At 40.3% G+C, this 16,129-nt stretch overlaps 1 protein-coding gene across 3 annotated transcripts; it reads left to right on the forward strand.

The window, feature by feature from the left end:
• Positions 1-447: 447 nt before the first annotated feature.
• Positions 448-14,965, forward strand: LOC100548407 (uncharacterized). 3 transcript variants are annotated; one of them, XM_003210647.5, is made up of 20 exons: positions 448-682; positions 983-1,272; positions 1,738-1,867; positions 2,030-2,123; positions 2,965-3,115; positions 3,500-3,662; positions 4,154-4,279; positions 4,378-4,440; positions 5,842-5,964; positions 6,294-6,449; positions 7,041-7,094; positions 7,347-7,564; positions 8,392-8,468; positions 9,215-9,325; positions 9,898-9,981; positions 10,836-10,943; positions 11,165-11,286; positions 12,364-12,486; positions 13,643-13,685; positions 13,889-14,965. In XM_003210647.5, the coding sequence occupies exons 2-20, from the start codon at positions 1,170-1,172 to the stop codon at positions 13,964-13,966; spliced, it is 2,127 nt and encodes a 708-aa protein (XP_003210695.2). In that variant the 5' UTR covers positions 448-682; positions 983-1,169; the 3' UTR covers positions 13,967-14,965. The 3 variants fall into 3 exon arrangements, with proteins under 3 accessions (XP_003210695.2, XP_010717842.1, XP_019476359.1); XM_010719540.4 differs by having other exon boundaries at positions 448-622; XM_019620814.3 differs by lacking the exon at positions 448-682 and adding an exon at positions 813-902.
• Positions 14,966-16,129: the final 1,164 nt, after the last annotated feature.

Raw genomic sequence — 16,129 nt, forward strand, 5'->3', positions numbered from 1 at the left:
AAGACCTCCCCACCCCCTTCTGCAGCACACCGAGAGAACCAGCAGGAGCACACCCTGCTCTGATGCCAATTTCCCTTTCTTTATGCAAAGGGTGAAGGATTTCAGATTGAATAATAGAAAACATTTATTCTCTGAAAGAGCAGTCGGGCACTGGCACTGCTGTCCAGGGAGAGGTGAGAGTCACCATCCCTAGAGGTGTTATGAGCTGTGGAGGTGTTGCACTGAGGAACGTAGTCAGCGGGCACGTGGGATGGGTTGAACTTGGGGATCTCACACATCTTTACAACCTCAGTGATTCTATCATTTATCTACGCGAGCAGGAGGAGCCGTAAACCCAGGCATCGAACCCCCACCGCCCTGCCCTTATCAAAGATGGCGGCCCCCCCTACGACACCACCTCGCCCTGTCTTCGCCAAAGACGGCGGCTCCCTACAGCCCCACCCCGTTCAGCCCGCATCAAAGATGGCGGCCCCCAAAGACCCTCCAGCTCGCTGCCAGGGCGGAAGTAGCGCGCGTAGCGTCACCGCCCGAACCCCTTCCGGGGATCGCCGCTTCGGAAGTGATTGTTTGTTCAAAGAGTGGCGGGCTGGAGCGGCGGGCAGGACGGATCTGCGCGCTGAGGGTGACCCGGGGGTCCTGGGGGGTCCTCGGGCCTCGTGGGGAACGGGCGAGAATCGGAGCGGTGAGGGGCAGCGGGATGATGGGGCGGGGGGTTCCTTTGGGAGCGCAGCGTACAGCTGGGAGGCGGCGGTTGAAGGAGGGCCGAAGCGGACGGGGGGCTCGGGGGGGTCGGGAGCCTTTGGGGCGGGGCGGGGAGAGGAGGGGCGGCTGCGGTGCTACTGCGGGTCTGTGAGGGGAAAGAACCGCAGTTAAATACGGTGGGCCCAGCAGAAGAATGCCAGGTCTCACCTTTCATCTTTTTTTTTTTTTTTCTTTCTCCTTTCCAAATCTCTTCCCACCTCTTTGGTTTGTTTTTTTTTAGGGTTCTCTCAAATCTGGATGGAAAATGGAATGTTGTTTGAGCTTCTGATTCCAGTGAAGTGTTGAACGTTGCTATTCATAGTGTGATGTACCCAGAGCTTGGGTTTGGAAGAGACCTTTTCTACCTTTCCTGCTTTTTCTGAGCTGTTTTCTGCTAAACTGGGCCTTTCCTTTGGAGCTCAGTGACTATGGGGCCCCCTGAAGAAGAGAGAGAGCGAGATGTGATCCTGATCAGCGACGATGAAGATGACAGCACACATGGGAACTCAGTTCTCATAGTAGACCCCTTAGGTGAGTACTGTGCTCTTCTCAGCTATGAGGTGCTGCAAATTAACTTTTGAAACAACCTGAAGTAAAATATAAGATATGACGCCTTTGAAATGCGGCTTTGGGCTGCGAGGAAATCAAAGTAGTTCAAAAATAAATAAAAACCAAACAAACTGCCGTTGTCTCATAACATGTTTCTTTGCCATCATTGGTTGTTTTAAAAAGTACTACTGGGTAGTTTTAAAATATCAGTAACTTCGCTGAGCCATTTTCAGTGGTGATCAGATCCTTTTTGTTATTACGTGTCTTTTGACTGTGTAGGAATCTTTTGTTCCAAGCCAGTGTACCTTCCTTGTTAGCACCTGAAGGAATGATAAGAAAGCTTGTGCCTTAAAGTGTTTTAAAGAATAATTGCCAATAGCTGGTTGATTTTTGTAATGACATTGTAGGCTTTTCATACTGAGTCAGGCTGTTTTCTCTTCTATACAGGGAAGACTGCCCTGGAAGAGAAGAAATGTGAAGAGATTGTGGATGAGGAGTGTGAACTAGTGGTTACTTTCTGTAAACAAGCAAATGTGATGCCCCATGCAAGATATGACTGTACAATACACTCATTTGAGTACGTTTGATGATGTGGAGGCTAATATGGAGGTTTCCTTTCCCACATATAGTCAACCTTGTCACGTAGGCTTCTTAAAACTCTAACAGCTGAAAGCGTAAGTAGAGTTGGATAAGTGCACAAACTGCTTTGTAAATAATGTTCTGTTTTTCAATTCTGTAGACGAATGGAATGTGAAACATGCTCACCCCTTGGAAAAAATGCTGATTTCTGTAATCAGTGCTACTGCTACATTTGTGATAAGCTGGCTTCTGAGGTAAGGACGAGCTGTAATCAAGAAATGCTCAAATTTGAGTAAACTGAATTCTTTAACAGTCTGTAAAAGAAATCACTCTTTTGCACACTGAAACAATAAATGTTATGTAGAGTTTGATTATTTGAATAGTTCCTACTCTATTGTTGCTATCCATCAGCTTCACAGCGTTAAGTATGTTCACCATCTAGGTTTATTACCATCTAGGTTTATTTCCAGTAGTACAGTATTGTAGGAATGGGTATTCACTTGATATAAGCATATGTTCATCCTGTTTGCCTGGGGCTTCATGGAATGTAATTACTAAATCAGGTTGTTTCTCGCTGCACTAGACAAATACTGAATTTTTAGATTTTCCTAACCCTAAGTGTGGGGAGTGATGTGTTGGTTGGTGGGTTTTGATTTTGCTTTGAGGAGGAGGGGAAGATTGTTTGCTTCATTGTTTGACTGGAGATTTTTTTTGTAGGGTTTTTTTTAGTTGTTTTTTAGAATTCTGAAAACTTTGAACTGTGAGTAAAGTTGGGGTGAATATTTAGAAACAATGCAGTATATCCTGTGAGAAAGATGTCAACCTAACTGTCTCCATAAGTATTCAGGAATTAGAGTAAATTACTGGGGAGGGGAAGGGAGGAGGAAGTCTTTTATTATTATTGTTCTTTTTAAGTTATGGTAGAAAGGCATTGCCACATTGTCCTCTTGCCTCATCTGTCAAATTACAAAACCACAGAAGCAAGGCATAAAATGAATTCTAGTCCTTCACTTATAGAGAGGATCTAACTTTTGATTTGCTTAACTTAGGGGACAATAAAATGCTTTTCTCTGTCTTTCACTTATTATGAAACAGTGCCAGAATTGGACAACTTCTTCCCTCTGTCACTGCAATGCACATAACAAAAGCAAGTTCTGGAAGGAACGACGTGATTTTGCCTTGGCTGGTGTTCTTGTAATGTTCAATTTGGAGCTCACAGATATAGATGCAGACCTTCGGCATGGTGGTAAGCACAGTGTTCTCATTCTGACCTGGCAGACCTTTGGCTCACTGTGGCTACTCAGCCTGTGGCTCTACTTGTAATCTACAAGGACAGCTTGTCTGGACCACAGCTGTCCTCATACAGATTTGGTGAGTTATTTAGGTAGCAGCTCAATTCTGCTGTCCTCTGGCTGGGCTGTACTCAGACCAGATAGATCTGCAGTTCCAGACTTGTGTGTCCTGCTTTTTTCCCCTTGGAAGAAGCAACAAATCACGCCTGGCTCTTAAGATTGGGTACAAGTGATTTATCAAATATTTTACATAGGGTACCTATGAATGTCTTTATTTTAGTTTTGAAATAATTTTTTTGCACTAAAAGTTTCACATCTCTGCCTCTCTGTCCTCTTAGGAAACCTTCTAATAAGCTTTATCCAGGAACTTTCTGTGGAATATAATAAGTATTTAATGGGAGCCAGAATAGCTCCTACAGAGCATGAATGCTTTTGTGTCCCAAAGCTGCCTCCTGGCCAGTGTGGTATCTGCAGATCACGCAGCACAGAGATTGTATACAAGTAAGTGATGACAGAATTAGCAGTATGTATTGGTCGCTGCAGGTTTTCTTTCCTTAAGGAACATAAGTAGTTTTGTGGTACCTGAAACAGCAACATAATGGAGGGATCTTAATTGATCAGTGAGCAACTGAACTGAATTTAACTTGGATGTATTTTAAGAATTGTCTTAAACACATCTTAAAAGATACCTGGTGTGCTGTGCTAAGATGGTAGTAGGATTCCTGGTTATGACAACTTGGAGAAGCATGAAACAAACTGCCATGTTTTTACTGATTTGTTAGAATTGAGTTTGGCTTTTACTTGATGGTGCGTGCTCTTAAAATTCTGAAAGTAATGCCTGTGCAAATGCCATGTTCTTGTTTCACAGATTCTTTTCAGGGAAAGGTGAATCAGTTTGCTTTCAAACTAGAATGGTCATAATTACCATTTGTTTATGAAGCATGTCACTGCACTGCAGATGCTTTATCTCATGGACTACTTAACTTTCTCAGGTATTCTGGAGTTTATGCACTGGTAACAAGATTTTTAAATCAGGCTGAAAGAGAGAGTCCTAAAGCTGCTGCTGTCATGTTTCTGGGAGCAGCTAGAGAGATAACCCTTCATAAAGACCCTGCTTTGTGAGTATCCAGGTCCATAGTTAGTGTATAATCTTTATTTTCTTCTCAAAAGGAAATAAAACTTACTGCTTTTCTTTCTCCTGCCCGCCCCCCCACAGAAGCTGGCAGAACCTTGGTCATACTGCTTCACTAAAGCTTGCTGTCCCTTGTTTGTTGCAAAGGTAAGACTTGACTTATTACATAATGGTAAGAGATGGTTGGTGGATGCAAACTTTGTGACTACGCTTGAAGCACACTTAAAAGGGCTTCTATTCAACAGCATAAAGGAAAAACGAATGTTTTAGCTCTTAAAAAAAAAAAAACAAAAATAAACTTGCAGAGCTCTAAAATAAGTGTATTTATTCTATTCATTCTGTAGCATCAGGCAGCAGGACCTTGCTGTGTTCTATTAGGCTCTGTTTGAGCAGAGCAGGGAGAGCCAACTGCCTGCATGTGTAGGCTGCAGGTGGGTAAGGACGGACAAGGTTACAAACAACAGCATGTACCAGTCAGCTTGATAAGCAGAGACCTCAGCAAACTATCATATAGCTGTTTGCAACAGACAGTACAAAGAGATTGTTTAGCAGCTCTTTGTGTACTACTCCCTTTTTGTGAAGGACAAGAGCCACGTCTGCCTTGTTTTACAGCCACATAAGCAGTCAACCCTCCCACAATGGGGAGGGAACTCAAAGCCAAGATGATGGAGTACTTTGAGTCTAGGAGTGTTCTTTTAGGCCAGACCAGAAGATGGTGTTGGGTAGCTACTTGTGGTTAGTAAGCCTAACAATAAATAGCACCTGTTCAGAGTCAAAACAGCAGCCTTGTAGTCCTCCTCTGGGATGGAGTAGTCAGGGATGTAACATAGTGAAGTTCCCCCAGAGGATAATGAATGAGGACATCCAGCTCACTTGGCTTAATTCATTTCTCATTTTAGCTTTTCACCTTTAACCTGAAATTTGCTTGCAACAGAAGGTTAATGAATTAAGAATTAACTTTTTTTTAGGAGCACTCAAAAACAATTAATGTTCTCACCTCTGTGACAGGTATAACCTAAATCCTGTATCAGTTTTCATTTTATATGACTATTCTTGAATTTATGAATTTTTTACTTTAAAAGAGCAGTAATGGATTTTTTTTATTATTATTATTTTTTTTTCCTTCCCCCAGTTACGAAATAATTGAGCTCTTCTTTATCTTAGTGTGTTCTCTCCAGTTTTCAGTGAAGACAAAAATGGTTTCACTGACTTGGGTCAGGCAGCTTCCTTATTGAGCTCACAGTGTGTTGCTTCAGTGTTTCTCACATGCGTAGAGGGGATCTTCTTTAAAACCTGAGACCACAGAATGCACAATTTCATTGATAATGAAATATCAAAATAATAACATAGAGTTAATACCCATACTGGCTACAAATATTAAAGCACAAACTTGAAGATAGACCCAGCTCTCTAAAGCTTAACCAAAGAAATCTATATATAATCTCTGCAGAGCAGTTTTGCACGGGATTTTCTTAAAAATCTAAATGTTATTTCACTAAAAAGTAGCAGATTTTTATTTTTGCTTCTGCTTTTCTTTTTAAAACACAGGATCACAACGCGACTTCAGAAGATGCTGGTGTTGTGTGACTTCCCAAAAAGTTTATACGAGAAATTTGTTAATTTTTTTCAGTCCATCTCACTTCCCTGTCACTGTTTTGCCTTCTCAAATAGGTATGTTCTTTGTTTATGGAACCTATTTTTATACCATTGGCTGATTTGTAAACTGACTTAAGGAATGGTTCTTTCACTGACTGTGCTGAGGGTGTGTGCTTTATTGGAAGGCTTCAGTATTCTCTGCTTTATATCCATCCTTAGCATAGTGAGAAACTGTTTGATGTTATGGCTGAGCTCTTGTTTGTATAAATCCTTCTATTTTCTTTCCCTGAAACTGAACTGTAAACTTCAGAATGTTTTATTAATAAGTCTTTGTGTTACTTCAGTGAAACAGAGTGTAGCATACCAACAGAATCCTTAGCATTTCTTCATTTTTGTGCTTCCAGCTTGAACGTTGTGCCATGGGATCATGTGTTACTGACCACAGTTTTGAAAGGACAGAACACCACAGGGCAAAGAACACAGAAGGGAAGGAAAACATTTCTGTGGGAAGTGCTTCCTGTCATAGAGGCTCGAGTGGAGAAACTAGTAGAAAATATGAAGTACGATTGCTTTGGTCTTACTTTGCTTTTTCCATTTTCATAAACCTAATTTTTGTATTTGTTTATGCTACTATTGCCATACAGTGCTTCCCCAACATCTGCAAGAATTTTGCATTATGGGGAAATATATAAGAGGATATATTTGAAGCTGTTCATTGCCATTACTTATTAGCAAGGCCAATACTTTTTGAAGCTGTTAGAATCAGAATCAGGTAATTGTTTTGTTTCAATAATCTCAGTAGCTTCTGGAATTTGATGTTAAAAACAAAATCAGTTCATCAAACACTGACTATTTGGAGTACAGTTTTAAAAATAAAAAGTGATCTTTAGTCCTCTTATAGACTTGTCTTTTCTTAGCCTGCTTTTGTTTGTTCCTAGTGCAGAGAGATAATCTGTGGATTAATTTAGATATCTGCTGTATTCAGAAGTGGCTTTTGAAGCTTTCTGCAGTCTCTTTCTGCCAGTTGTACTGCCCTGTTTTACAGTGCTTTTATGTGAGAAGAACTACTGTTTTGCTTCGTTAACTGTAGTAATTGGATTGACCTTTTGTAAACAGCTTAAAACTTCCTTTCTCTTCCACTCTTTCTCCAGCTATAAAGAAGTTGTTCGCTACCTGAGAGCTGTGAAATGCAATGACACCAAAGGGTAAATAGCTTTTGTTTGTTTCATTGCCCTCAAATTGTGTCCCACTCTCTTTTTCTACATCTAATAAAACAGAATGAAAGGCAGTAGGATGTTGAAAGCTGTTTGCCAAGTGAAAGTAATACAGCACTGCAGCTCAGTTCTGCCTTATTGGATGTAACTTATTCGTTGTCAGACTTAACTGGGTGTATGCATACATGTTGTAAGGCTTCTGCATGAACAAAAATCAGGTGCTTGTTTATTTCTTCTTTCCAGGCTGAGAGACCTTCGAGATAAAATCCCATTCTATTTGTGTAAAACTGGAGACTTCATTGATGCTACACATTCACTGTTGTTTCCCATCAATAGCCTTGCGTGCTGCACTGCCTGCCGACTAACTCCTCTTCAGTTTGAGGTCTACCTGAAGATATTCAGAACAGGCAGTGTCCCTGCTGGAAAGGATATTCAGGACCCTGGGCCTTGGGTTACAGTTGGCAAGTGATTTTTTTTTAATTATTATTACCGTTTTTTTCCTCTTAGATGTTTAGGATCTTACTTGATTGCAGCTCTTTAAATTCAGAAATGTTTGGGGGATACCCTAAATCTAAATATAAGTTGTCTGGACTAAAGCATAGTGCAGATCATTAAGCAGGTAGAGTGTCTTTATATTTGAGCATAAATATGTGTAGTGCATTTCACAGAGAATGTTACCTTTTGTCAGTTACGAATTTCTTTTGCTGAAAACAACCCATTAAAAGAAAACAAAAAGCTCCCTATTACATCATAGCATTATAAATGGCAGTACATAACTTAGCATTGTGATGTATTATATCTCAAGATTGAAAGTTTTCAGATGGAAGGGGTCTCGTGACCTGTATATTGAATCACAGAACGGCTTGGGTTGGAAGGAGCCCCAAGGATCAGCAAGTTCCAAACTCCCTGCCACAGGCAGGGCCACCAACCTCTGGATCTACTTGTCAAATGTACTCTGAAGTGAAAGATTGATTTTGGAGATGTTCAGTTATTAGAGTTCTTAGAAGTATGGGATACTGTAGTCTGATTTGCATAAGACAACTTTGTTATGGGTCACCTGCTGTGATGGCTTAGTCTAAACTGTACTCAGTTTTTTTTACAGCTTTCCAGAATAGCATTTCACGGTTGATGGAGGTTCTGAATAGAAAAACTACTGTAAAATATAGTAAAATAGCTGTAGATGCTTGTTTTTCTTCTAGGTTTCTGTAGGAGTATGTCTTTAATAATATTTTGAGTTTGTTCATACTCTATGATTAAAAGATACATCTTAATTTTTTTCTTCTCGCAGGGTCTCCAATGAAAGATGGTGTTCTGATCAAGCAGGCATTCAAACTCCTTTACAGCAATCTGTCACTGTACAGAAATGTGAGTCCGTAGTAGAACTATTTATATGGCCTGTTTAGTGGTTTTACCTTACCTGCTTTGTCCAGTTGCTTACCTAATGAAAGGATTTACTGCCAGAATCCTTCTCTGACTAGTTCAAACCTCTGTGAAGCTTTTGTATACCGGTGGATTTGTTTGGGGGTGTGGTGGAAATAAGTCTGCAGAGGTTTTTCTCAGATGGCATTTCTGTGCTCTCACAAAACGTGTCAGGTTGTAAGTGATCCATTAACTCAGCTGGAGCTTTACTGATAAAATTATGACAAATACTGCTTATATGCAGCTCTTGTAGCTTCAGTGAATTTAGCAGCGTGCCATAGCAATGATGGAATGATGAGAAAATTTGCTATATATATGTTGAATGATATGTTCTTACTGCTCAGGAGTGATTTTCTCTATTAAGTTGTGCTAGTGTAATCTTTTCAGTGGAGCTGTAATGATTACAACAGCAGCAGGTCTGTTGTTTCTGTTCATATTCCTTAGAATTAAAACAGGTGGAAAAAAGCCTCGTCTTTACAGGTGAGGCAAAATGGCTGTTTCTCAACGTGACAAATCAAACTGGGAAGCCCCAGACATTAACCTGTAGTTTGAGTATTGATATTGACATGTCTGGAAGTTCTGTTAGAGGGGGTAGAAGAAAGAGAATGCATAACAAGGGGACTTACTTTGATCATTAAAAGTTGCTAAAGATGTATTTGATCCCGTAAAACAAATTTTCTGTTGTATTTCAGCCTAAATGCTGGGGTTCCTTCATCATGATTATGGGTAGTAGCTGTTTTCTGGAAAGAAACGGGCGCCTTCGTCCTCTGACAGTGAAAGAGCCCCCGGTTGCATTCCAGCAGGTAACTGGCCCTGTGCTCTGAGATGGAAGAATCTGTTGTATGGTTTTATACAGTGCTTCATTCCATGTGGACGTTCATTTAAATATTAAGGCTAACTTTACCTCATCAAAAATTCTAATGGTCTGTGCCAATGTAATACTTGACAAGAAGCTGTTATTTGTGAGTGGTAAATGCAACAATGGATAGATTAACTCTGCTTGCAGCTCAGTTCCAGGTACCTATTCTGTATTGTTTAATATTGAGATGAATCGTGTAACAGCACAATGCATAGGAAAGAAATTTAAATGTGTTAAAATAGCTCTAAGAGACGGTGCCTGGATATTTTTTTTCACAAAAACAGAAATAAATGTCTGCTAAGCACAGTGGATTAAAATTAAGAGGTTATATGACGTTGTTTAGTTAGTGCTGTAGAAATTCAGCTTTCTCTGAGTACGATGAACAATCAACCTCATTTGTAAAATCACTGAAAAGTAAGTAAAAGCACACTGAAGTAGTAGATTAAATGTTGAGTGTAGTTTGATACGTGTGAAGGCACCCTTTCTCTTCCTTATGAGTCATTACTTGTGTTGCAGGGGGTGCTGGTTGCCAGTGATGGTCTCTTCCAGGAACTGAAGGCAAAACTTAACGTTTCTTTCCCACCTGGTATTTTCTCCCAGGTAAGTGTACATCTGTCAACAAGGGAATTGACTGTTTTATTGCAAGATACTTGAAGATACTGCAGTATTGAAAACAACTGGATTATCATAAAGAGCTTCTGAGATAAGGTTTGAAGTTTTGAGGGAAGTGGCATAGGACTGGTCTTGGCACAATCTAAAGGTTAGAGTTGTTATCTGAACAGACTGACTGTTCTTTTGTATTCAGAACTGGCACTATCTGCAATCCACCCAAAAGTTTTAATTCATCACTGTCCAAATTTATGTATTTCCTAAAGTGGGACGGTTAGTAATCAGTGATTCTGTATTAACTTCTCAGAGTAATCTTGTATTTGGTTCAGATGGGAGGCTGTCCTTGGAGACCGACAGCCTGTTTGTCTCAAAACTCAGAATAGCCTGGAATTTCTCATCTTGTTGTGAATGATGGTTTCAGGTGTAGTGGAGCATGTTTAAAGGTGTTTTGAAACAAATAGTTTGTTAAATATAATCACCTATCTAAGGAGCAGTTTTGGTCTCTTCCTACTTCTTTTGTGGGCACTACATTTAGCTTTACTTTCCAGTATGCAACTCCTGGGCCAGACATTTTGTCCCATTAATTCTTCTGCTTCTGTCTGGTGAGAGACCTCATATTTCTAGGTGGACTTTGAGATCCTCAGATGAAACACGCTATACAAGAAGTATCTGTTCTATTCACCCTTCCTTCAGTCTTCATAAGATTCTTCTGAATGTAGTATCTGTCATCCAGCAGATGTGATTGGAGTGGTAGCAACTTACTGCTGATTGGACTGGGGGCAATATACAAGTAGTGGGAAAGGGGACTTTTAAATATAAATCTTTTTTTATATCTCTTCCTACAGTTGCACCAGGAGGCTTGTCTTATTCTTGCAGTGCAAGCAGTACAGCAGATGGTTATCTGTGAACTCCCATACTTAACTTCCTTCCTAGAGATATTCCTGGCATTTGGGGTGAGTCCTAGAGATTGACTTCTGTTTGAAGAGATTAAAGTGGATTATATTTAAAATGAATGTAACGCCTACTTGGAGATTTTTGTGTGCATTTAGCCTAGTTTTGTTCCTCCGAAGCTTTATTGGCCTTTAATTTCTTTCTTTATTTTTAGGGTTTTGTTTTGTTTAAGAAATAATTGAGAATTAAGTTGAATTAGTGGCCTTATTTTGTTTCTTCCTAGAATAACTTCTGGGCTCTGAGGCTGTTACTGAATCATCTTTCCTATGATGAGCACATTCTGCATGGCGTTGTCGATCTGGTTTTGAAAGATCTGAATCGTCAGAAAGCAACAATGCTGAAACTGTGAGTAAACACTTCCTGAAATCTGTCTGTCTGTTTCTGGAAACATTAACAGCAGGCTCGCAGCAGGAACATTTAGCAAAGATACAATCTTTAGCTCTTTGAAAATGACCAGCCCGGTGCTTCAGATAATAATGTGAAGAAAATGCTAGGAGTCAATAAGAAGGTAATAGGGGAAAAAAAAAAAAAAGCAGGTGCATAGTTTTGTAAATGTTCTAATACTGTATGTGGTCCTGGTGGTGGTTCTTGAAATATGGATTGACCTCTGTGAGGAACTGGTTGACATGGCTTGGGCATCTGAGCCTGGGGCTGTGGCAGCGGTCTGTAAAATCACACATGATGTGCTGATGGTGACCAGGGAACAATTGTTCGTGGTCTCCTCTTAAACAAGAGTCAGGAGCCTTAAAGGAAATCTAATGTGGCAAAACCAAGCTGGATTAAGGTTGTATTACTTGGAACTGTGAATTTGGTTGACAGGGGATGCTGTGAAAATGAAAGGTATATATAGATTGAAGAGCAGGCACATTGCTGGAAGATTGTAAAGTACAGCTAGCGTAAAAACAGCACTCCAGACCTGAGGAGGCTGAAGAGCTCTTGAAGATGAGTGTATCTAGAAAATGATTTCCTTCAGATCTATATGAGCTAACACTGTTCCTCAGCAACCATTCCTTCAGACAGAGGGCATATAGGGCATCTCCCTTCATATGTCTGGTTTGCAGAAGGCCAAAGCAAATATACTTGTCACAGAGCCCAGACACTAAACTGGATGGGGCCACTGATCTGACTGAGTTCTGTATTCAGATAGCTGTGAGGCCCTAGTATTTCTTATGCAGTAATGCATTGTTGGCTGGGTACGTCTGAAATAACTGTGATAATCTGAAGAATATGTGATCATGGCATTGCTGTGTCTGTCTAATCAGAGGGGAGACTGTGAATCTGAATTCCTATAATTAAATGCTCCTACTTTTGGAGCAGACTGGAGAGTGAGAAAGTGGCGTCAGGAGAGAAGCAACACAGATATTGCCATTTGTCTCTGCTGCTGAACTGATGCTTTCTGTTTTCTGGTTTTATATTGCTTAGATGGCAAAACCTTGGTCCCCAGTACGTGGGTGAATTTGTTTGCCTGTTCCTGACTTGTAGAAACAGGATACTGCAATCCATTGGTGTGTTGGCACTGGATATAATTACAGAGAACTTGCACGTGTAAGTGTTAATCTTCATCGTAGCCAAATAGTCAATCACTACATGTTGCAACAGTACTAGTAGTTTCTTTCTTAATTAACAAGCTTCACTCACAATTCACTCCTATTTCATGGACTTCCTTATTATAAGCAATAGTAAAGATATCAAATGTGATGAGTTGAATAGATTTGCAGTTGCTCTATGTTCTTGATCAACCAAATGCCCTTCTGACTTCCCAGAGTCTTGTGTTACGAAAAGCACAAAGTGGATATTGTTGTGCACTGATAAGAGTACACTGGGTAACTGATGGTAACACTTCCTTTAAACTTGTAAGAAATGCTTCATGTGGTGCTGAGAAAATAGATCCCCATGTTAAACTGAAGATTCAGGAACATCTGTGCAGTAATGCAAACTGAGGACATGGTTAAGGCTGTGCTGCTCAGGGGGACCACTTGCATTACAGCAGCACAAAGTAGAAAATGAAGTTCTGAAAAGATCTGAGGACAGTATTTAGGTTGCCAATGATAGTAACACACTGGTTGGATGATCTTGGAGGTCTTTTCCAACCTTGGTGATTCTGTGACTCTGACGCATCACTTCAGACTGCTGGCAGATCCGAAGTACAATCCTTGTCTTATAGGCTGTAAAGGATCGTACACTGTAAAGTAATAGACACAAGTATATTGACATAATAGTCTTAAAATGAAGTAACTCAAGGATTATTTACCAGAAGGCAGTCATTGCCTGCTCTGGCACTTTTAGTTCACACGTAGCAGCAGAGAATTCACTTCTTTGTAACTCTCTTAAGTAGAAAACATAGCCGTGAGCTAACCTTCCTTGGAAAATGCTTCTGTTTCTCTTCTCTCCAGCATCTGTTGTATGTATTTCAGAAAATAAAATTCCTGATCTCGCTCAGTTCTATGAGTTGAGTTCTACTGAACAAATTTGCAACTCTAATAAATGCCTTTTTGTGTCTCTAGCAGCATTCAAGGGCAGGATCTGATTGGGGGGTCCTTTTTGTTATGGTCTGCCTTTGTCTTTTTTTTTTTAACTATATATCTGATGCTAAACTCATCTGTCTTTGGAAGCTGAATGGAGTAGTTGGGGTGGCTGAAACTGGGAGCAGATTTGTCCCTGTAAGAAAATGGGTTGAGAACTGTCTGTACCTGTTTTTCAGATGTCCATGGGCAAAGCACCTTTGCATCTTCTTTCACAATGCAGTAAGTATCTCTGTGTTCTAGAGCTGAGCAAAAAAGTGTGTAAACGACAAATGCATCGCTTTTGAGAAATGTATTGATATGAGGTGACTTGATAAGTGATGGTTACTTGATGAATATCTGAAATAATTATTTAGTAGTATTGTTTATTGTAAAAATGACAAATTACTGACATGTATTAATCTTTTTCTTCCTCCTCTGTTCAGAGGTTAATGCACCTGCCCCTTGGTGCCAGAACTCATCATGAAGTTTCAAAGTTCATGGATATTCTTGAAAAATTGTGATCTGGCCAAATCTTCAAGCGTGTTTGTCAACTTGCCTCCATCTCTTCCTGGAGTCTTTTGTGTTCAGTTTTGGTTGTCATCTCTTCCCTCGCTTGAAATGATCACCTAAAAACTGACTTCAGACCAAGTGCCATAATAAAAATCTCAGATCTAGATGGTGAACAGCATTTGTATCCTGGTAGGTGTGTTCTGGAAACTTCCTTTTTACAGGCACATGTATTAAGCTGTCATTTAAAGAGACAGGAGCTACACATGTTAAGAAAAGCTGATCTGTAGAGAAATGCTCATCAGCGACAGCAGTGGCAAGAGGAATGAGGGGAGAGAAACAAAGTGGAAAGCATCAAAAATCTTTTGCTTATGAGTTGCACAGGTGTTTTCTGAGTGAGAAGCCAGCAGAAGAACTGCTAAGAAAGCAGTTAGACAAGCTGCTTAAATTAGGAAAACTGCCTCTCCAAAGGTGTACAGCAGTGTAAATTAGGATGCTGTTTGCACTCCTTGTTTTTGTATAGTGTATAATTATAAAAAATAAACCACTCTTCAGTTAGTGTTGCTTGGCCTCAAGCTTTCTTACTCACTCGAAGAAATCAGAATCAAGAAAGCAGTAGCTTGTTTTGTTTGTATATTAAAAAATATATTTTTTTCAAGGCATTCCAATTGTAGGCTTTTATTTTTTTTTTAAACATTCTACAATGAGTGACTTAAACTGGTGCTGAAGGCTCTTTGTTATTTGAGGTATTATTATAATAGTAAGAGCTGACTTTTTTGGGAATTGTGGAAGTAGAAATAGAGAAGTATTTCTTGCCCAGTTGTGCTCTTCTTTGCCCCAGCATGATATGTGTGTGCGCTGTGGTTTGGAAGGCAGGGTAAGACTTTTGAACATGTTGATATATACTGTATTTTTGTTATCCAAATTCAGTTAAGTTATTGTTCAACTTTTCTACAAAAAGTGTACGTGCATCTAAAAGAAAAAAAGGTTTAATAAAAAAAGACTTAATGAAACTTTGTAGGCACGTGATGATGTCTGGTCGAGGGCTTTGTTGTTGGGTTGGGTTTTCCATTGTGTACTGAGCTGCGTGGATTCCTTGGTGCTGCCCTTCTGGGTGCCCAGCATGGAGCTGGGAGCAATTGAGGGCCCTGTGATCTGTTACCATTTGGTTTGGATTTACCATCACGGGGAAATGCAAGAACTGCTTGTGTTGCAGTAAGTAAATAGCATGGCTATTCATTATTTATCTGCTGCTGAATTTTAATGAATTATAGCAGCAACGAGTAAAGCCCTTATAGTGTGGATTATACTATAGATACCGATATGATCTTTTATGTATGAGAAAATGACATTCTCTAAAACTTAGCACTTGGCTTTGTGATACCTGTCCCTGCCTATCCAACCCCACGCTTCATCAGCCACAGCAGAAAACATCATGCTGGTGCCCTGAGACTACAGCGAGTGTAACCCCAAAGGTAAATGGAAGGGTGGTATTTTTTATTTTTTTTTTTTCCTGCTTTGCTCCAAGTATAATAGAGAAGAACAGAACTCATTAAAAATTGAAGGATGTAGTTTGAAGTAGAAAATGTGCATCTACAGCTGTCTAATCCAGATATTGTATTTAGCAAACAGAACTCTGCTGTTTTTGCAAGTGCGTGCCAAACAGTAAATAGAACATTTGCAAGCAGGTGCATGTACTGGCAGTAAAATTTAAGCTGGAAGTGAGATTCTGGAAGTGTGGAATAGGAATGCTGTTGTCCTACCCAGGAAGGTAACGTGTGTGTGGACCAGGAGTGCCTGGCTGTGATGAGCAGAGTTACAGTATGTGCATCACTGGGTGGTTTTGAGATGCGTAGCTAACGAACTAAATGGTTGTGGGATGAATGGGGACTTTTTGGGGTGATGTGTAAGGAAAAAGCCCACCTGTCATGTGTCACGGAGCTCTTTCAACTCTGTTTACGGTGCACTAGTGCTGCCTATCCCAACGTGGCTGAGATTGTCCTGCATCTGTATAGATACGAACTATGCCTCCATCCTTTCAAGTGCAGAATGAGGACCTGCCCCTCAGCCACGCAGGCACAGGTGGGTTTTGATAGGAAAGCTTCCAGCATTGACACTGCCCCGTGGGCTGGGACAGAGCTGATACCGTTTCTGCCAAGGACACTAATTAACCTGCT

Source organism: Meleagris gallopavo, chromosome 16, assembly GCF_905368555.1.
Source record: "Meleagris gallopavo chromosome 16, MGAL_WU_HG_1.1, whole genome shotgun sequence".
NCBI classification, from domain to species: Eukaryota; Metazoa; Chordata; class Aves; order Galliformes; family Phasianidae; genus Meleagris; species Meleagris gallopavo.

Bases quoted from the DNA above. Each gene is read 5' to 3' on its own strand.
- LOC100548407 (XM_003210647.5), top strand. From the start codon at position 1,170: ATGGGGCCCCCTGAAGAAGAGAGAGAGCGAGATGTGATCCTGATCAGC. The intron at 5,965-6,293 runs GTATGTTCTTTG...TTGTGCTTCCAG, and splicing joins TGTTTTGCCTTCTCAAATAG to CTTGAACGTTGTGCCATGGG. The intron at 13,686-13,888 runs GTAAGTATCTCT...TCCTCTGTTCAG, and splicing joins GCATCTTCTTTCACAATGCA to AGGTTAATGCACCTGCCCCT.